The 21,532-nt window shown below is 42.9% G+C and overlaps 1 protein-coding gene across 2 annotated transcripts in view; it reads left to right on the forward strand.

The window, feature by feature from the left end:
* Positions 1–754: 754 nt before the first annotated feature.
* CLCN1 (chloride voltage-gated channel 1) overlaps positions 755–21,532 on the forward strand; it is a 41,316-nt gene continuing 20,538 nt past the window's right edge. Inside the window, exons 1-9 of one of the 2 annotated variants that reach the window (XM_086766684.1) lie at positions 755–1,214; positions 5,721–5,874; positions 6,386–6,517; positions 8,014–8,142; positions 8,245–8,378; positions 8,732–8,809; positions 13,983–14,061; positions 16,485–16,610; positions 20,512–20,596. In XM_086766684.1, coding sequence (XP_086622810.1) covers positions 1,029–1,214; positions 5,721–5,874; positions 6,386–6,517; positions 8,014–8,142; positions 8,245–8,378; positions 8,732–8,809; positions 13,983–14,061; positions 16,485–16,610; positions 20,512–20,596 — 1,103 coding nt within the window. In that variant the 5' untranslated portion in view covers positions 755–1,028. The remainder of the gene's footprint in view (positions 1,215–5,720; positions 5,875–6,385; positions 6,518–8,013; positions 8,143–8,244; positions 8,379–8,731; positions 8,810–13,982; positions 14,062–16,484; positions 16,611–20,511; positions 20,597–21,532) is intronic. The other variant, XM_086766762.1, reaches the window with a different exon arrangement.

Genomic DNA, 21,532 nt, shown 5'->3' on the forward strand with positions numbered 1-21,532 from the left:
CTGGGAGGTGTCTCTAGACCATGTTGCTGGAACGTGCTTCTCATTCCTGTCACTGGCTGGTAGCTCATTGGTGTTGATTTAGCTCATTGCTTTTTTTTGCCTGGCTAAGAAACAAGCAACAGAGTGGAAAGGAGAAGCTGTTGAATGCTCTAGACTGTGGAAAAGTGAGCATCAAGAAGAATAAATTTCTGCGTATATCCATAACTGAATACCCACATAGAAGTTTGTTGACATCCCTCAAAAGAGTAAAATGTTCCCCATAAGGGCACATGGGAAAGCTGAGATTAAACTGTATTGCTCAGCGGTTTACAGGGATGCCTGTCTTCTCCACTGGGGCTTACTGCTTCTCTTGTGGACCATGGATTTAGCTTGGGACACTGAGTGTGCACCCATCTTGTTGTATCTCACCATAGTTGCTGGCATCTTTATGATTGTCACTCAGTCTTTTGGACATCTGTTATCTGGGGAGGAAATGAGGAAGCCCACTGAATTTTGTTCTCTATTGCAAGTATGGCTTGTTCAGGCTGGGGAGGTGTGAAGGAAGAGATCTCCTGGAAAATCATGTCTGCTTCCTCCTGTCTGCTTTCTGTCTCTATACTTGTAGCTCTGTCTGTCCTACTGCCTTCTTTTCTCCCCCGCTCCCCTTCTCTCTCCTTCAGGAGTTCCCCTCTTGCCCACACCTGATATTCAATCCCGGCAGAGTTAGTGCATTTTGCTGAGATCAGACACGGCACTGGGGAATCATGTGGCAGAGGAAGGTTGCTATAAATATAGTTAAACCCTGCAATCACTGCCTTTCAGCAGGAAGGAGAGAAAGTGAGAGAGGCACAAGGAGGAGGAGGAGGAGGGGCAGAGATAAAGTGAGTGTAGGAACAGGACAAGTCAGCGTGGTCTAAGGAAGGAAAGAAAGGAAGGAAGGAGCAGAAAAAAAGTGTAGAGGCCATGCTCTTGGCCAGAACATGAGGTGGTTCTAGGTAAGACCTAGAGCAGCAGCTCCGTTACAACAGAGCGTGAGGAAGAGTAGAGACATGGAGAACTCAGAGACCATGAAGGAACCCAGACTGAAGTCAGCTTTGTGGGAGGGCACACCGCAATACGACTATGTCTGCTTTGAGAAATGCACCCATTACGGGATACCTTTGGAGGCAGGACGCGAGGCCGGGGGGACAGGGGACGACCCGCACTACCTGGACAACTCCCTCAGCTATCCACAGGTAGGGCTGGACAACTGGGACGTTTGTGGCAGCACAGGTCTCCCTGGGATCACGTAGGCTCTTGGGGCTCCCAGAATGGTGCTGGTAGAGCACCAGCCCTACCCGTTCCCAATCCTACCAACTCTTCACTTTGCTTGCTGACTCCAAAGTCAGGCATTGACTTTCACGGTTGTACTTACAACCAGGAGTGCTACCCGCATTTCAAGTCAGGGGTCATTTTCACCTGCCGTGGACACAAAGAGAGTTAGAATGGGCAAGGTGGGATGGAAAAAAATCAATCAGATCACTAGTATATTTGTAATAGCAAGAAGAAATGGCAGCTGCCTTCAGGTGCATAGTGAAGTAGAGCAGAAGAGTGAATAAAACCAAAGAGAACAGTGATGTATATAGATGGGTATCTATCTGCACAGCTGTATAGACAAAGTCATGAAGAGATCTGTTCTGACTTTTCTCTAACCAAAAAGCACTTCATGATCATAGACCTGTACATGTATATTGATAGTTTTGATAACTCTCAGTGAGAGATTTTCTAACCCTTAAGCTTCACCTGACTCTTGCTCTGGTTCATACAAGAAGCAGTTCAGAAAAATATCTGGGACATAGATGTAGTCTGGTTATGGCTTCTCCTTCCATTATCCTCTACATCTCCTCTACCTCTCCTTTTGGGATAGGCTGCTGCAAAGGGGAGGTTTTACAGCAGTCAGTGGTGTCTTATTTCCTACCACTCTGCTCAGACTAAGCTGAAGTAAGAGGGCTTTGGAGCAATGAAGGATACAGTCAAATGATGAGGGAGAGAGCACGTGAATGTGAAATTCACACAGAGCAGATGCTTCTTCTTACATGAATACAAATCCCTTTACATGAATACTTAGGTGAATGATTGGGGGATGAGGGAGGGGATGCATTTTAGTGAGAGGGAATAAAGCTGAGCTCCACCAGGATTCAGCGTTGGAATTGCCACGTGACGCTGGGGTGGGCTGTGGAGTGAGGTAGGGCCTGCTGGAGGGAAGGAGATGTCCTGGCCCGATTATCTGTGTCCAAGCCCCCGGCTGGCACAGGGCACATGTCCCAACCTCGCTGGGAGGATGGCACACACCTGCTCCATGCTCCATGGAATGCGAGTGGATCAACACACAGGGCTGGAGGACTGAGGTGGGCTGAGGAAACGCGCTTTTGGTTCCATGAACCGTCAGTGAGTTGGGGGCGGAGGGGTGCTGTGGGGTGTGAATTGTTTCTCCAGTAAAGCATGACCGCTCACAAAAACATACTAGTTCACGTGTATCCAGCCGATACGCTGTTCCCACACATCTAAAACCACTCTCACAAGCAGGGACAGATGACACGGTGAGGCAATACAACCTACCTCTGTGCTCTTGCTCCCTGGCACTGGCCTGTCTCTGCTCTCAGCTGCAGAGGCAGGCTGTCAGTGCATGTAGACAGACAGCCTCACACACAAACGAGCAGGCCATCAAATGCATTCCCGTGCATATCTTCAAGCAATAATGTCCCCAAGCAAGCATGCATTTGTGAACACAATTTGCAGAATTAAAAGCAGACAGCTGTTCATAGATTTACTGAAAAATATGCCCTAGAAATACTTTTACATAAATATACATATATACATTTTTTTACATATACACATTTTTTTACATATACATATATGCATGTATGTTTACATGTGAAACCTTGTATGCAGACATATTCTGGCAAAACCAGGCTTGCTGTGCATATGTCTATTTTGCTAGCCATTCATGCATATGCAGCTAAAGTATAAATATGCATGCTAATGCACACACCTTGTACCAACATGCACACTTACATTACTAGCATGAAAAAACAACCTGCTGCACGTGTTTTCATCCATTTCCATGCAGAGTAGCTATTAAGATTTCTTTCCACACTGTCATGTGGAAAAATGGTTGGCAGAGAAAGATTTTAATTCTGTTGCGCCCTTTTCTTTTGCTGGCTGTTGCCTTCTGTTTTATATGTAGGTTGGAAGCCATTTCAGACTGGCTCTGTGATGTGACTGTGTTCACACAGGCCTCAGAACAGTGGAATCTTGGTCTTTGGCCCAGGACTTCAGATAATTGATAGTTAAAAAACATATAATGGTTAAGAGATAATAATAATAATAGTAATATATACATAATTTGGACAATTAAGATAACAGATAGTAGATATATGATAGATGATGTAATATACATTGGTAGAAGTACATATTCTCATACATTGTAGGATTTTGTAATGTTTTCTTTCTGCAGGAGAAAGCATCTCCAGCTGGTGAGGTATTTACAAGCTGTGTTATTTGTGGATACAGAAAGGATATTCATGGCAGAGAGCTCCCTCAGCAATACACAGATGGGTGTAGTGGGAAGGATGTGTAACGAGTAATTAGCAATGCAGTAATACAGAATAACAGACTCACAGAAAGATGTAGGTGGGAGGAGATTTCTGGAGGTCTCTCGCTCAAGCCCCTGCACACAGCAGGGTTGACTCCAAAGTTAGGTCAGGTTGTCCAGGGCCTTGTCCAGGCAAGGTCTGAACTTCTCTATGACTGAAGATTCCCCAGCACCTCTAGGCACCTGTTCCTGTGCTGCACCATCCTCAAGATGGGGTTGATAGAGACGTATTTTCCTTGTGCACAGACTTTCCTTTCTTGCAAGTTATGCATTTTTCCTTTCATCCTTTACTGTGTCCCTCTGAGAAGTCTCCCTCTGATGTTTCTCTCCAACACCCCTTCTCCCTTCAGGTGGTGACACTGCTGCTGTATGTCCCCTTTGCCTTCTGTTCTTCAGGAAGAACTATTATTTTGTTGCTGTCCCTCACTCCTTACATGTGCCTCTGGCTCTGTGTCTAAGCAGTTGAGCCTAGACATTTTACTGACATAATTTACTTATGAAGTGAGTTTTGGGAGGTTTCACCTTTGTAATGAAATATGGCAACTCTTTATGATCCATCAGAAAAAAAAAAATAACAACAAAGATCATTTCAGGAATAGCAGAATGGCTACAAGGTGGGAGTGAGAGGAGTGAGGAGTAGTGCCCAAGGCTGCCTCAATGGCCAGGAGCTGCAGATTAAAAACAGTATGCACTGGCAGTGCTAGGGGAAGGGATTTCAGAACTGGAATATGCTGTGGAAAACATATTTTTTCAGTCTGAATGTCACGGGAAATAGCTTAGGCTTTGGACGGTGAGAGGAGGGCAGTTTTATGCAGGTGCTGAGCTCTCAGAAAATAGCTCTGAGAAAAGTTTTGAGCTTGTGGTGCTGTGCCACCGTTGCCCGTCCTGTTCGCCGCGCTCCGGGTCGCTGGCGCCCCCTAGGCACAACAGTGTCCTGCACAACATCCTTTTCTCTAAACTAGAGAGACATGGGTTTGATGGACGGACCACTCGGTGGATAAGGAGTGGGCCGGATGGCCACACTCAGAGAGTGGTGGTCAACGGCTCAATGTCCATGTGGAGACCGGTCACGAGTGGCGTCCCTCAGGGGTCCATGCTGGGCCCGGCCCTGTTCAACATCTTTGTCGGCGACATGGACAGTGGGATAGAGTGCACCCTCAGCAAGTTCGCCGACGACATCAAGTTGTGTGGTGCTGTCGACACGCTGGAAGGGAGGGATGCCATCCAGAGGGACCTTGACAGGCTGGAGAGGTGGGCCGTGCCAGCCGCATGAAGTTCAACCAGGCCAAGTGCAAGGTCCTGCACCTGTGTCACAGCAATCCCAGGCACAAATACAGGCTGGGCAGGGAATGGATTGAGAGCAGCCCTGAGGAGAAGGACTTGGGAGTGCTGGTGGATGAGAAGCTTAACATGAGTAGGCAATGCGCCCTTGCGGCCCAGAAGGCCAACCGCATCCTGGGCTGCATCAAGAGAAGCGTGGCCAGCAGGTCGAGGGAGGTGATTCTCCCCCTCTACTCTGCCCTGGTGAGACCCCACCTGGAGTACTGTGTCCAGTTCTGGAGCCCCCAACACAAGAAGGACATGGACCAGTTGGAGAAGGTCCAGAGGAGGGCCACGAAGATGATAAAAGGGCTGGAGCACCTCTCCTATGAGGCCAGGCTGTTCAGCCTGGAGAAGAGGAGGCTCCGGGGAGACCTGATAGCGGTCTTCCAGTACCTCAAGGGGGCCTACAAGAAAGATGGGGAAAGGCTGTTTAGTAGGGCCTGTTGGATAGGACGAGAGGTAATGGTTTTAAAATAGAGGGGGGTAGATTTAGACTAGAAATTAGGAAAAAATTTTTTACGATGCGGGTTATAGAACACTGGAACAGGTTGCCCAGAGAGGTGGTGGAGGCCCCATCTCTGGAAGCGTTCAAGGCCAGGCTGGATGAGGCTCTGAGCAACCTGACCTAGTCAGGGATGTCCCTGCTTCTTGCAGGGGGGTTGGACTAGATGACCTTTGAAGGTCCCTTCCAACCCTAACCATTCTATGATTCTATGATTCTATTTGTGAAGGAGCCTTTGCCTTACTTTTTGCTTTTGATCTCTCGTGCTTTCTTCTCCTCTAGCTTTACGGCCAATACACAGATGAGTTAACTGACTTTGCAGAGAAGGAAGCAGAAAAACTACTGAATAAGAAGCAGGCCCAGAAGAACAATGAAAGACCCCTGAAACATGAGAGTCAAGTAGAGATCAAAGAAGAGCACTATTCCAAATGTCAAGGTAGGGACAATTCTTCTTTCATTACCCTACAACCAGGTATTGGGTAGGCCAGCCAGAGACAGAATTTAAGCAAGGCAAAAAGACAAGAAAATTGTAACTGAGGAGAAGAAGAGAAGGAAGGAAAAGGAATCACAGTGGATCCAAATGACATTTTAATGCCAGCTTTCATCCTAGGAAAAGCCAAGATCTGTTCAGAAAAAAAGACCAGTCCCAAGTTAATAATTTTTTCCACAGTAGAACTCTGTAACAGAAGGAAAAGGAATTTCGTGTGTCAGAGTTTCACTGCTAGTGCACAAGATGTTAAATTCCTCCCTCCTCTTTTTTTTTTTCTTTTTTTTTTTTGAAACCGTATCAGATTTTGCAGGACTGTTTAGGAAAGGGATGGGTACCAGTCCTTCAACATCAAGCCCATGATGCTTAGCATATTCAGTTCTTAACATAGGAGAGGAGAGACAGACACGGGCTTCATCTACGTTCTCTCAGTTTTTCTGGCTTGCTCTTCCCTCCACAGACTGTGCTAGACGCATCCAGAAATATGTTACCAAGAAGCTTGGAGAGGACTGGATTTTCTTGGTTCTGTTGGGTCTCGTCATGGCGTTGGTGAGCTGGGGAATGGATTATGCCAGTGCGAAGAGCCTACAGGGTGGGTCCCATTCAGGTGTTTCAAAAGCACACCGTAAATTATATGAATATTTTACAAAGCCCAGTGACCAAAGTTCCTCCTCCTTTAACATCAGTGTCCCATCCTCACCCCTCACTGCCTGGGAAGTTTGAAGTACTTGCAACATGGTAAAGAAGAGGTTAACGAGGGAGAGGTTCTTTAAATAGATAGCAGGGAAAAATTTGGAAGTAAGCCAGCAGAAACAAAGGATATGTGTATGAATCAAAGACAAACCATTATTTCGACTCCCTTTCCCTCCTGCACCCTTGAATATGTGGGGGCACTGGGAAGTGGTACTGTAGTCCTTCCTATTACACTGGTTCCCATCCTCCTCAGGTCTGTTTAGTGTAGGGGGGGTTGGGAGGGGAAGAGGTTCTTAAATGCCCTCCTGACATTGTTTCTGCTTTCCATTTTCTTTTATACAGCACCCTGCAGTTTCATGCTGCCTGACCACATAGTGCTCTATCTTTGGCTCTTTTCACAAAGATCTCCTAACCACTGTCTTATATCATAGAATCATATAATAGTTTGGGTTGGAAGAGGCTTTTAAAGGTCATCTAGTCCAACCTCCCTGCAATAAGCAGGGACATCTTCCCTGCATTTTTCCTGTGGCCCCTCTCTCCTTTGACAGCTATAACAATTGCAAGATCTTTCAGTCCCCCTACCCCACATCTCACTGTACACAGGCACACACAACATTCCCTACATCCTGTTAACTGCACTGTTCCTTTGACCTTTCCCTCAGTGTCCCAGTCCTGACCTGCACACACACATCCATCCTTTCCTCTCAGTGCTCTTGGCTGCTGATGTTCACCAGATACTGCAGTTCTTCAAAACTCCCAGCATTCCTTCAGCCCAATGTTCTTCCCTTTAGAGCTTCCCCATCTGACAGACATCTGGCTTACCCTACCAGTCTCAGAGGGCCCCTGTCCTTCATACTCCCTGCAGCTGAGTTACTTGTTTGGTTTTTTTTCTTTCCATCCACCAAATCTCAGCCTCCTGCTGAGATGTGATTGAGATGCAAGAGAGGGCACTAGCTGCTGGTGGACCACTTTGTTGTCCTTCAGGACCCACACAAGGCCCTCAGGCTGTCAAATGAAAAGATCTCGTACAGTGATTCATCCTCACAACTGCATGTAACACACCTCTTCTTACACTACATTTGGGCAGGGCTATTAATAGTGTCAAAGACCAGAGAGCCACTTCTATTCATTCCTGCAGAATGCCTATTTTATTTGGGAACTCATACTCAAAATGCAAGAAGGCTTGTCTTTGAAAATGAGGAGTTTAGGATAGCAAAGCTTTTAAGCTAGCTTTTAGGAAGGAAGGATTTTTCATGTGATTGAGATACAGGAGAGAGGACTAGTATGTGCAAGTTTAGCATGGGCAGGTTTAGCAAGTGTGTGACTCTTTGATATCTACCAACCTGTTTGGAGCATCTGTGGTTACTGACAACTTCTTTCTTTGTCTGCCTACAGCCTACAAGTGGATGTACAGAGAGCTGCACCCAAATATTCCTCTGCAGTACCTGGCGTGGGTCACATATCCACTTGTTCTTATTCTGTTTGCGGCCATTTTCTGCCACCTCGTCTCTCCACAGGCTGTTGGTGAGGGCAGAAGGCATGGCAAGATCTGTTTCTGTCTGTCTATTTTTCTTATTCCATTTGCCTGTGGGTTTTATTCACCTCTTGCTCTGCTGTTGTTTTCAGGGTCTGGGATCCCAGAGCTCAAGACCATTATGAGGGGAGTGGTCCTCAAGGAATATCTCACTCTCAAAGCTTTTGTGGCCAAAGTTGTGGGCCTCACAGCTGGGCTTGGAAGTGGCATGCCTGTAGGGAAAGAGGTAAATATTGCTGATTTCATGAGCAGTAGTGGCCAGGGTCTGGGAGGTGAGAGGGATTGTCTGTGAAAGAAGAGTCTATAAATGTTTTCTTTCTTTTGCCACAATTCATATTCTCAAAGCTTTGCTGTTTTCAGCAATATTTGTCTTCCATTGGCCATTTTCCTTCTACTTTGACAGGGTTTGACACCAAAGAACTCAAATCAGGTAGTCTTTAAGAGGGGAAAAAAAAAAAAGAAAGAATATTGGACTGGCCGAGATGGCCAACCAAAGAGAAATTAGGAGATCTGCAAAGGCTAAATTGTTGTCAGTAACCGCAGTAACCCTCTGTGGTTTTCCCCACTTTTCTCTTGCAGGGACCTTTCGTGCATATTGCCAGTATCTGTGCTGCAGTACTCAGCAAGTTCATGTCAATCTTCTGTGGTGTGTATGAGGTAAGGCACATGTCTGCACACAGCTCTTCCATAGGTTGAACTCCTAAGACACAGAGGATAGTATTGGTAGGCCACAAAACAGAGAGGAAACATAGGGATTGAAGTTCACTGTACTGCTATAGAGCAGTAAAACACAAGCCAAAGAAAATGGTAGTGGAAGGCCAGATATACAGTCAAATAACTGTGCAAGACCACCAATGTTACCTACCAATTACACAGAGGCTGGTTAGGAATACGCATCTGACAAGTTTTCAGTCTCATGATGCTGATATCCTTGTACTGTGATCATTGTCTGTATAAAAAAAAAGTAGCTGCAGACAAAGATCAATTTGTCTTTAAGCCAAATTTATACAGCGTTGCTAATTATAGACACTGACACTGTTTCTTGGCTTTTGCTGTCGCCGAACAGCCTCTGCAGGCTGATCACTGTATTGACTAGTTGTATAAAAAAACCCTATTAACTGCATATATAGCTAAATGTAGGAACTTCTTTACATACAGGCTCCTAGCAGAAACTGACTGTGTAATACAATGATGAGAGGTGCTGTTCTACTTTGGTAGATCCTGTCTGTGCATAAACACTGGATGTCACTGCCGAAGACCAGCTGACAGTACTAAAGACCGCACTAAAGTGTGTAGAGCCTGCTATTTGCAATAGCAGCGGATTAATCTGCTGCTGGCTGTTGCTTTGTTTCATTGTTCTGGATCCTAACCCCTTGGCTTTGCCCCCTCTAACCTCAGCATGCCCTTCTCTGGCTGCACTCTCTGTTCCAGAATGTGTATAGGCAGTTTGACCTCCTGGTGGCGGCTTGCGCAGTTGGAGTTGGATGTTGCTTCGGGGCTCCTCTTGGAGGCAAGTGTCTTCCTATATGTGACATTTAATGTACAACTCATTTAACCTCTTGCTGCGAGATCTCCTGCTCTCAGGCAGATTCTTCCCAGACACCTCTCCACTCTCACAACACGAGTTCTTTCTTTTTGCATGTAACTGGTGGCAGTGAAAGAAAGGGAAAGTCATTGGAAAAGTGACACCTAATAATGTGCTGATTTCTAATGATGCATCTTGTTCAGTCCTTGCTGGCCATGGACATTGTTCAACCTGGAGAGCACCAAGGTCTGTCCAGAAAATCAATAAGGATTGAGTAGAGAACAGAAATTAAAAAAAAACAAAACCAACTTCATGTAAGGAGTAGCAACATCTAAGGGCGGAAGATGATGGCAAGTATGACAGGAAGTGATAATGTGAACAGGAAACTACTATATGAATACTTCATCAGCCAACTGGAGAACAGAAATATCAGTGTGGGCTGATATATAATATATATATATATATAATATCAGTTCTGGGCTCCTCATATAAGAGAGATGCAAACGGCTAGTAAGATGGTTGGGAGGTTAGAGTAATGTTATATGAGGAGAGGCTGAGGAAACTGGGTTTGTTCAGCCTAAGGGAGAAAATGCTAAAGAGGGATGGTCTAACTGATGTCATCAACCACCTAAAGGGGGATTTTAGTGAAGATTGATCCAGGCTCTTCTCAGAGGGGCACATGCAAGAGGCAATGGGCACAACTTGCAAAAAGGGAAATTCTGACTGTATATAAGGAAAATAGCTTCCTTTCCCACAAGGGTGGCTCAGCACTGGCACAGATGCCCAAAGGGTCCAGAGAATCTCCACCCTTGGAGTTGTTCAGGACTTACCTGGACAAGAACTTGATTTAACCTTGGAATTAGCACAACTCTGAGCAAGGAGTTGGAGGAGACACCTCCAGTGGTCCCTTCCGACTATTCTATGACCCTGCTGTGAGGAGAAACATGGAAATTTATCCTTGCCCCCTCGCATTTGTACTAGTCTTCTGATTCACAGAATTTCCTTAAACAGCACATGTGCTAGAGGTACATGGTAACTTCTTCCCAAAACAGTGGAAATGTATTCATAAATCATTTGTCTCAAAATGTTCTCCATTCTTTGTCATGCCTTCATTTCACTTCTCCCCCATGCACTGCCCCAAACCTCTCTCCATGGTTATTGTGCCAGAAGTCTAAGTAGTTTTTGAAATGTGATGTTTTTTTCTCAGTCGGCTTTATTTCTTCCACACACCACTTTCCTGTTAGTCTTCGATTGGAGGAGTTAGCTGACAAATGCAGCATGATCTTTCATCAAAAATAATAATGATCTTTGCTCTGGTCTGCTGTTAAAAAAAAAGAATTAACATAGTTTGTCAGCTACAAATTAGAGGTTCTTCAGCTGATAACCTTAAAAAAAGATGTGCTGGGAAAAAAATCAGATTCAGCAAGAGAGAGGCCGAGAGCAGTGTATACGTGAGCAATATAGCAAGTTGGACAGAGCCTGAGCTGAAGCCCAAGGCTTCAAGGCAAATCTTGTAAGTCTGCCAAAAACCTTGAGAGAAAGCAGGTTCAGAACCAAGGATTAGAGTATAGCCACATGAAACCATTGGTAGTTCTCCAGGTACCCAGTACCCTGAGCTGGAAGAGAAGGGCAGGGAGCAAAAGGAAGCCCCCATAACCCAAGTGGAAATTGTTAGCGACCTGCTATACCTGCTATACCACGACACACAAATCTATGGGGTCCAAGGGTACTGCAGGAGCTGGCAGAAGTGCTCATCATGCCACTTTCCATCATTTACCAGAAGTCCTGGCTAACCGGGGAGGTCCCAGTTGACCAGAGGTTAGCAAATGTGACTCCCATCTACAAGAAGTGCTGGAAGGAGGATCTGGAGAACTACAGGCCTATTAGCCTGACCTCAGTGCTGGGGAAGGCTATAGAGCAGATCATCTTCAGTGCCATCATGTGGCACATAAAGAACAACCAGGTTGTCAGGCCCAGTCAGAGTGGGTTTATGAAAGGCAGGTCCTGCTTGATTAACCTAATCTCCTTCTATGACAACATGACCCTCTTAGTGGATGAAGGAAGGGCTGTGGATGTTGCCTACGTAGACTTCAGTAAAGCCTTTGACACTGTTTCCCACAGCATTCTCCTGGAAAAACTGGCTACTCATGGCTTGGATGGCCATACTCTGGGTAAAAAAACTGGCTAGATGGTCAGGCCCAAAGAGTGGTGATGAATGGAGCTAAATCCAGTTGGTGGTCGGTTATTAGTGGTGTTCCTCAAGGCTCAGTATTTGGACCAGTTCTGTTTAATATCCTTATCAATGATCTAGACGAGAGAATCGAGTGCTCCATCAGTAAGTTTGCAGACAACACCAAGTTGGGCAGGAGTGTTGATCTGCTTGAGAGTAGGAAGGCTCTTCAGAGGGACCGATGGGCTGGACCGATGGGCCAAGGCCAATTGTGTGAGGTTCAACAAGGCTAAGTGCTGAGTTCTCCACCTGGGTCACAACAACCTCATGCAATACTACAGAGGGGAGTGGCTGGAAAGCTGCCTGGCAGAAAAGGACGTGAGGTTTTTGGTTAACAGCCAGCTGAACATAAGCCAGCAGTATGCCCAGGTGGTCAAGAAGGCCAATAGTATCCTGGCTTGTATCAGAAATAGTGCGGCCAGCAGGACTAGGGAACTGACTGTCCCCCATACTTGGCACTGGTGAGGCCGCACCTCGAATACTGTGTTGAGTTTTGGGCTCCTCAGTAACAAGAAAGACATTGAGGTGCTGTAGCACATCCAAAGAAGAGCAACAAAGCTGGTGAAGGATCTAGAGCACAAGTCTTATGAGGAGTGGTTGAGAGAATTTGACTTGTTTAGCCTGGAGAAAAGGAGGCTCAGGGAAGACCTTATCACTCTCTACAACAACCTGAAAGGAGGTTGTAGCGAGGTGGATGTCGATCTCTTTTCCCAAGTAATAAGCAATAGGAAGCAACAGGACAAGAAGAAACAACCTCAGGTTGCACCAGGGGAGCTTTAGATTGGATAGTAGCTGGAAGAGTGGTCAGGCACTGGAACAGGCTGCTCTGGGAAGCGATGCAGTCAGCATCACTGGAGTTGTTCTAAAAAGGTGTAGATATGCCACTTTGGAACATGGTTTAGTAGGCATGGTGGTGTTGGGTTAACAGTTGGATTTGATGATCTTAAAGGTCTTTTCCAACCTAAGCAATTCTATGATTCTATGAATCTCATCTCTGTTCCAGACATAATCATGTCTTAAGGCCACAATAGGGCCCAGAAGTTCCCTAGGACAAAGTCGTGGATAAGGACACATTGTTCTGGGTCAGGGAATGGTCCGTGGCCCTTTTTTGTTGGGCTATGCAGAGATAGCCTTGCAACACCTCTTGGTTGCATCTCATGGCCTTCTGGCCTTAGAATTCAGCCTGGCCACTTGAATTCTGACCATAACACAAGACTACCCTTTCTCAAAACTCTCATGGGAGATATAACAGGCTACTTCAGGAACACAAGATAGTATAAAGTACCAAATACACAGGCTTTTAACACTGTTGTATTATACAGCACCTCAGATTTAGACAAAAGAAAAGAAAGGAAAACCTATCTACTCAACTTTCACCACTCTCAGGCATTTCAGGGCCAAATCTTGGAAAAAGAGTGGGAGAGCATTTCCTCCCTTTCAACTGCTCTTTGTCTTCCAAAATTGTCTCAGGAGAGACTCTACCTTTTATACCTTCCATTTCCCTTTATTATAATGATTTTTTTTTCACCAGGACAGCACAATCCTTTACTAGGTGATCTGTTATCCGCTCATCTACCCAGGGTGACAGGACCTTCAGCATCTGATCTGCCCACACAGGGTTCTGGATATGCATGTGCCTTGTGCACACAAACTCATAGGGTGGATTTTTTGAGGCACTCTCTGGCACATGTGCATCCTGAAATCCCCTGCCAAAGTAAAAGAGGTGGAGTAAAACATACATATGTGCCCTCCACCCTCTGGAGGATTTTCCACAAGACATTTCTTCTACAGTGACAGAAATGTGCATGTTTCAATGAAAGATGACATGCTGCCTTGTCCACATGTTTTGAAAATGTAATTCCAGGTATATGCCTGTCTTGTGCCAGGTCTTGTCTTTTGAATATTTTGAAGCCATCCAGAAGGGAGAAGTAAGATAAATATAGCTCTAACTCTAAGACTGGTGACAGAGCTGGGTGACAGCATGTGCCTATACCTGCCAATTCTGTTACTCACTCACTGCTTTCTTTCCTTCTTTCTTCTCTTTGTCTGTCTCTCTTTGTCTCTTTCACCAGTAGCAGCCATATTACTACACGGATGTCCTGACCGTGGGTTGTGCTGTAGGGGTTGGCTGCTGCTTTGGGACACCACTTGGAGGCAAGTGGCTGTTCTGTTTCCTTTTTCTCAGGTACCTAAATCCTCTCCTGCCTAGTCCTCTTCTCCTCTCCCCCTTTCCTGCATCGTATTTTTGATCTGTCATCTACCTTGAACAATGAAGCCTTCTTTTAACATGACCAACTTCCCTATCATCTCTGACACAGTCTCTTTTCCACATGTTGTCAGCCTTTTGGAGGCAAGACCGAAAGGCTCTCTAGAACAGTGGTCTTCAAATTGGGGGGTGCATACCCCAGGGGGTGTGCAAGATGGTCCATTGGGGTGTGGGAAGAAAATAAAGAATTTATATTTTTTTATATCTAAAAAAAATGAAATAAATTAAGCTTTACTAATATTTAGTATACATATTGGCACCTCAGTTGGGTGGCCATTTGTCACATACAATGCATGAGGTGTCCTGGGTGTAGAGTTGTGCACAATGCAGAGAGTTGACAGTAATGCCCTCACTCATTTGCTTATTTTCACCATATTGCAATGTATTGCAATTAATATGTGCCCTCTTAAGTCGATTTATGGATGATATTATCTAGTGTTAGCTAAACTAACCCTCACAGAATGAACAAGCGGCTTAAAAATATTCCTGCAAAGAGATCATGAATTTAATATAATACTAATAATGTGAGCATAGACGAATGACAAGAAAATGGCAGAGCTGACACTTCTGCTCCTAGTACAGGCTCTAAATCAACCACATAACAAGGTACAAACAATGACCAGCTAATCAGGTCTGACAAGAAGGTGGCCAAAAAAAATCAAAATTATCAAAAGCTGTTTTAAATATGGATTTACAACTGCTATCGTTAATGATGAACCTCACCCTAAGTGTATATTGTGCTTTGACATGTCCACTAATGACAATATGAAGCCATCAGAATTAAGAAGACATTTAAAATCTAAGCATACAGAACATGAAGACAAACTTCTACAATTTTTTCAGCTCTATTTCAAGCTATGTGATAGTCAGTCAAGTACTTCACAAAATTTCAGTGTACTTAACAATAAATATTTAGAAGCCTCCTTTGAAGTTTCTTGCTTCATAGCAAAAGAAAAAAAAAGCCACGTACCACTGGAGGAGCAGCTGCTTTGACTGGCATAAGAAGAGGCTTGCGTGGAAAGGTTACATAGATAACACCACACCTGAAATTCATTCACTGCATTGTTCACAGGCAAACTATTGCAGCAAAGAAATGGGAGCCAGACATACACAAAGTGGTACAGGATGTCATCGATGTGGTTAATTTCATAAAAACAAGACCTTGAAACAGTAGAATCTTTACAATACTTCATAATGAGATGAGGAGTGACCATGAAAATCCTTTGTACCATATAGACATTTGCTGGTTATCTCCTGGCAACAGTTTTTTAAAAGACTTCTTGAATTTAAAGACCAGTTGCACCTTTTTCTTTTACAAAAAGAGAAGTGTTCTGAATTTGCTAATCTTTTCTGTGATGACAAGCATCTGTCAGTAGCATGCGGCCTAGCAGTCATTTTTTAAAAAATAAACATAGTTGATGTATCCCTTCAAAGTGAAAGTGATGCTCTAACAGTGGGTGAGAAAGTAACTGCTTTTCAAAAGAAACTTGTGGAGATTTTGTGACTTTGTTGCCAAATACAATGTGTCTCACCTGCAAAAACTCTCATATGTGTACACTTAAAAAATTTGGAAACAGAAATTTCTAAACTGTTTGAAAATCTTCCAGAATATGAGTTTCAGTGGGTTTTTAACACATTTGTTAAATATATAAAAATTTAACACCTTCTCATTAGTTTGCAAGAACAACTGATTGACATTAGGGAAGGTGGAAATTTACTATTTGAATTTCACCAAAAATCTTTGCATAAGTGGTGGATGAGATGATTGAAAAAATAATACAATGATTTAGTCAGCACAGCCAAAGATGCATTTCTGGCATTCAGATCTGTGCAGCTTTGTCAGATATCTTTTTCAGCTATGACAGCAACTAAGACCAAGTATCAAAATAAACTGAACATAGAGCCAGACCTTTGAATCGCTGTATCACAAAGTGTTAAATTAAGATTTTAAAAAACAAAGAATAATATCAATATTTTTAGTGAGAAAAAAAAAATTTGTTCCATTAATAAATAAAACTATTTCTTTTTAAAAAAAATGTTTATTTCATCTTTGTCTCATTCTTTTTAATTTGCATTTTTTGTGTATGTTTTATATTGTACATAATATATTAGTACAGTAGTACATGCATAAAATTTTAAAATAAATATACAAATATTGGAGAGGTATGTGCTCAAAAATCCTTTATTGGTAGGGGTGCACAATCAAAAAAGTGTGAAGACCACTGCTCTAGAAGACTACTTAGAAACCCCTGTCATGCTTGTAACATTACACTTCTGATTTCAACTTTGCTCCCTTTCCAACTCTTTCTAGGGGTCCTTTTCAGCATTGAGGTCACTTCCACTTACTTTGCTGTGCGCAATTACTGGAGAGGTTTCTTTGCAGCTACCTTTAGTGCCTTCATTTTCCGAGTCCTTGCTGTTTGGAACAAGGATGCAGGTAAGCTAAGAGCCATTCCTACTCTCTTTGTACAAAAGATGCTGTATTAATTTATTATTTTCCATCTTCCTCAAAACCACAACCTTGTATGATGTTTGAAACTTCTGCCATTACATGTGACTTCCAGCAATACAGAAGGAAAGGGAAGCATTTTATGTCATCAATTCTATAATTCAATCTAGTGCTAGGTGTGCTGGGCATAGGATTGAAAAATTAATCAACATGAGTCCTCGGCAAGTAAGAGGGCCCCTGAGGTGGGATTTTTGCCTCTACTCAGCATAATGTCAAGGCTACAAACATAGAGGTATCCTATCACAGAGGATGTAATACATACTACATGTATGCTGCTGCGATCTGCTGGAAATGCCGTGATCTGCTTTGGTCATCTCTTGATTAGAAGCATGAAAACCAAATGGTCTAGAAAATGGAAGTGATAAAATGATTAGAAGGCTACAGGATTCGTAGGATCTGACTGAAGGTCCTGAAAAAATAACTGTCTAAAGTAACTGAAAAGTGTGAGTGCAACATTTGTGCAGACAAAAATAGTACTGGACAAGCTTGTTCAGGAGAGCATTTCAGATACTGTGGGAATGGAGTTCCAACTGATGCAGAAAGCTGCCATTTCTTTGTCAACATCTTGCTAACAATGTCTTTATCTTTTATTCTTACAGTTATATCTGTTTTATTTATCTGAGCCCCATGTGGGCAGTTCCCTTACTTAAAACTGCTATAACTTATGTCTCTCTCGACTTCACAGGGTTGGATTTTTTTTGTGCTAAAACATTATTTGGCTTGAATATTCTCTTGAATATAGAAAGTGACTACTCTTTCTACTTGAACGTAGAAAGAGACTACATCTTTGTTTGTGAAACACTGCCTTTTATTGAGGGCTATTCAACCACCAAATATGTCACAAAACCCATATCTTTCTGTTCTTCCCAGAAGAAAATAGAAGAAATTTGAAGACAGATTATCTCCTATCCTTCACTTTATCTACTTTAGCTCCCTTGCTGATCTTCCAAATCATTGGAAATTAGCCTAATCCCGAAACATCTTAATTACTATCCCTTCTTCAAAATCATCCAGACAGCTTTAATACTCACATTAATGGCTCCTTGCATTGTGCTTCATTGACTGTCTAGGTTAAAAAGTGATCCAATTGTCTATGAAAAATAGTTCCTTTTCATAGTTCTGAATTTTCTTTTTCTATGTTGCCAGTCTCCTTGTCCCTGTATTAAGGAACTAGAAACTTTTATCTGGCTAAGTCATTCATTATTTTATGATCTTTTATCATGCCTGCTCTAACATATCTTTCTTATCTTTTCTTGCTAATTTCCTTCTGAAAGTTACAAGCCTGGTCTTTTCAGTCTTTGTATGAGGTAGATTAATGCACTTGAAAGTGGAAGAAACTGCTTCCCTTACTGTGCACTATGTGCATCAACCTGTAATGTTCATGTGGAAGATGTAAACTATTGCAAATTCATACATAATATGTGAACTAATTTTTCTGCTTAGGCAAGCATTTGCTGTCTTCTTACAGAATATTTTTGAGGTAAAATGATCAGAGTTCCAAGCAGGTGTGGCTATTGCATGGATCTATTGGAAGGTATTACAATATTGCACTGCAATACTGATGATGATACCATCTTTATCCAGCTTTCGCACATTTCTAGGAGCTGCAGTTAGGAAAAAGGTAAAAAGATCATTTTCTTAGAGCTGTCTACACTGATCCAACTCTCTTTCTTGAAATGCTATTGTTAAATTAGATTCCTTTCTAACGTATCAATAATCTTCCCCCGCTGTGTTACTTTGCATTCATCAACACAGAACAATGCCTTTCTTACACAATCTCTGCTTGCATCCAGGATAAACTGATTCAGTGTCAAATGCAGATTTTACTGTCTTCCACAGAAAAACCTGAACCATAGATTCATAGAAAGATTTAGTTTGGAAGAGACCCCTGGAGCTCTCTACTCCAAACTCCTGCTTACAGCATGGACAACTTTCCACTGCCTCTCTGGGCATTTGTTCCAGTGCCGAACCACCTACACAAAAATAAACATTTACTCATTGTACAGACAAAATCTGTGCTTTCCAAACAACATCTGGCCCACTCTGATTGGCTGCTGCAACTTAGGCCTCTGCTGCTAACCATGGAAGACCAGAGTTCTGCAATTTGTAGGATTTCTGGTTTACGATGTCCTGAGCCATCATCTTATTTGCCATAGTGTTTTACTCCATGCCTTCCTCCTGCTCTTTCTGATCACTTCTACACATGGCTCAGTGTTATTTTAACATACAAAGTTTTTTTTTAAGTAGACTTTCCCTTTAACTCGACTTTCTAATCTCTTTTTACTTCTTTTAACTTTCACTTTGTAAGAGCTGGACAGCTACTCTAAACTAGTAGAGTTTGTAGCCAACAGAGAGCAAGGGGCTTTGCCATTCAGTTTCAGGATGGCTTAGTCACTGAGGTGGGCTCAATCTTTCTGTAGAAATCTCTTTCTGTCTTGTGGGAGTAGAGAGGAAGCCTAGAAAGACTCAGACTAAGTGCTGTGACTGTTTCCTTTTGCTCTGGTTATCTTTGCCACCCTGCGGTAAAGCTCTTTGAAAGTGAGCCCTACTATACTTTTCAGTTGAGTGGCTTGGACTATCTGTTTCCTAAAACTAAATTGAGATGATCCCTTTCTTGGGCTGATCTAACAAAAAAGAAGACATTCTGCTTTTCACCATCTTCCGTCCCTGACTGTTCTTCTACCCCTTCCTTGTATCATCTCTGTGTTCATTGGACCCCTCCATTCAACTCACTTCCCTGGCAGAGGACTAATCCAGGAAAAGAGCAGATGATAGATTTTCTGGCAGGTTTTAATGAGATGAAAGAACTCAGTGCAGGCTTTGACATGTGCTGGAGTGGGCCTGATGGGAGGGGAGAACAGTGCAGCTGGGAAGGAAGGAATGGGGTCAAGAGACAAGGGGTAAGATCTTCCCATTTTGGCTAGTAGCATGTGGTTAGACAGGCTTAGCCATCTTAGGTAATGTAACCCACAGAGATCTGATTAAATAATTGCTCTAAACCTAGTCCTGTCTGACCAATTAACAAGTAATAAATGCCTCCTGTAACTATCATATAATGCTAGATTTTCATTGCTTCTTTTCTTCCTCATTGTGCAAATAATTCCCTCATCCAGGGCAAATCAGGATTTATATCCATCCTCATTCAGCTGCATTTCCACTCTGCACTAGATTGCTAAATTTGTACTTCACCTGTTGGCATACAGATATATACTGTTTCTACACAATTAGGTACCTGCAGGTAAAAGTAGGACAGGTTTCAACATCTGAGTCATTTTAGCAGTGCAACACTATCAAGAAATGGGGCTTAGCTGATCTTTTCCATCTCTGATTTCTAAGACTTTTCAGTCTTTTGGAACTGGTCAAATTTTTGCAGATATAACATCAGAGAGGATCTGAATTTTATTTCTAGAAGGCAATCACAACTGTGGTTGACACAGCTCCTCCAGATATGTAAGCACTGCCTGCCTTGGCAAAGAGAGTTTTCAGAGTAAGTGAGTGTAGTGGGAATAGTTTTATTTTCTAGAGGAATGGATGGCGGCAGAAACAAAAGAAAAGAAAATCCTTTAAAAATCTGGAATTGTAGCTAAAAAATATATCATTCTCTGAAAACAAACTTATACCATGTAGCATGCTAGGGTTGCAAGTGCTCAAAAATAGGCACTACTAAAATCAGAGCAGCCTGCCAATCTGTAGTGTATATGTATAACGTCATGAAACCACACAGGAGCATGTATAAACTAGTTCCCCTGTCCCTACCCCTAGCTTTTATGGCATTTAACTTCTCGCCTCATTATTCCCTTTCCTCATCTACCTCTTTCTTCTCTCACAGTTACCATCACAGCCCTGTTCAGAACAAACTTCCGCATGGATTTCCCCTTTGATCTGCAAGAGCTGCCAGCATTTGCTGTAATAGGGTGAGTTCCCAGGAACCTGGCTCCTTGCTCTACAAAGGTTGTCATGTGAGCTCTGTAAAGAATTATTTTGCAGAACAGTTACGTACATCTCTTTTAGACATTTTGATTGTCACAGATAAGGCCTCTGCTTGTTGGAATTCCTCCCTGAGAAATGGTGCCCATATAACACAATGGTGGCAAGGGTAACTGAATCATAATTGGATTCAATTAGAAAAATGGTTATTTTATTAAGATGAGTATCAGTTTTATTTTATTTATGGAGAAATCTGAGTCAGTTTCGTTTGTGGAGGAAATTTCAGGAAATGAAAGAATGTATATAAGGAAAATTAGAAGAGAATTGGGAAATACTAGAGAAAAACTGAGTTTGGAATTGCTGTGAGGAAAAGTCTTGGGTTAGAGCTTGAGAGAGACCCCAGGGAAATCATTGCAGAGCAGTAGTGAGGGGAATACACCGTAGGGACAAATACCTGTGCTGGTGTTGTGAACATACCCTGTTGCAAGACCTGGATCCAAGACTATATATATATTTGAGGTTTTCCAGCTCCTTTTAGTAGACTACCCTCATATTCATTTACTTGAATATGAACTCAAGTGAGATTTTTTTTTAAGATACCAGATATGTTGAAAATCTATTAATATCAGATATGTTGAAAATCTATTAATATACAGGAACTTTTGCTAGTAATATGTATCCACTTTGTTCTCCTTAAGTAGACTTGCATGCTGAACCTGGGGGAATTTATTTGTTTAGATTGGCAAGGAAAAAGGTAATCCTTATGATTTACAGTTGATAGAATTCAAACCTTCTAGTCATTGTGTTTTGAACAGAGTTGGCAGAGCTGGTTTTTTTCCAGTACTGCACGTAGGCAGTGACAACTGTGAAACGCTTTCAAATGCCTGGCTGTCCAATGTGGTACTTAAAGAAAAAAAACACAA

Source organism: Chlamydotis macqueenii, chromosome 1 (assembly GCF_036417535.1).
Source record: "Chlamydotis macqueenii isolate bChlMac1 chromosome 1, bChlMac1.mat, whole genome shotgun sequence".
Lineage (NCBI taxonomy): Eukaryota > Metazoa > Chordata > Aves > Otidiformes > Otididae > Chlamydotis > Chlamydotis macqueenii.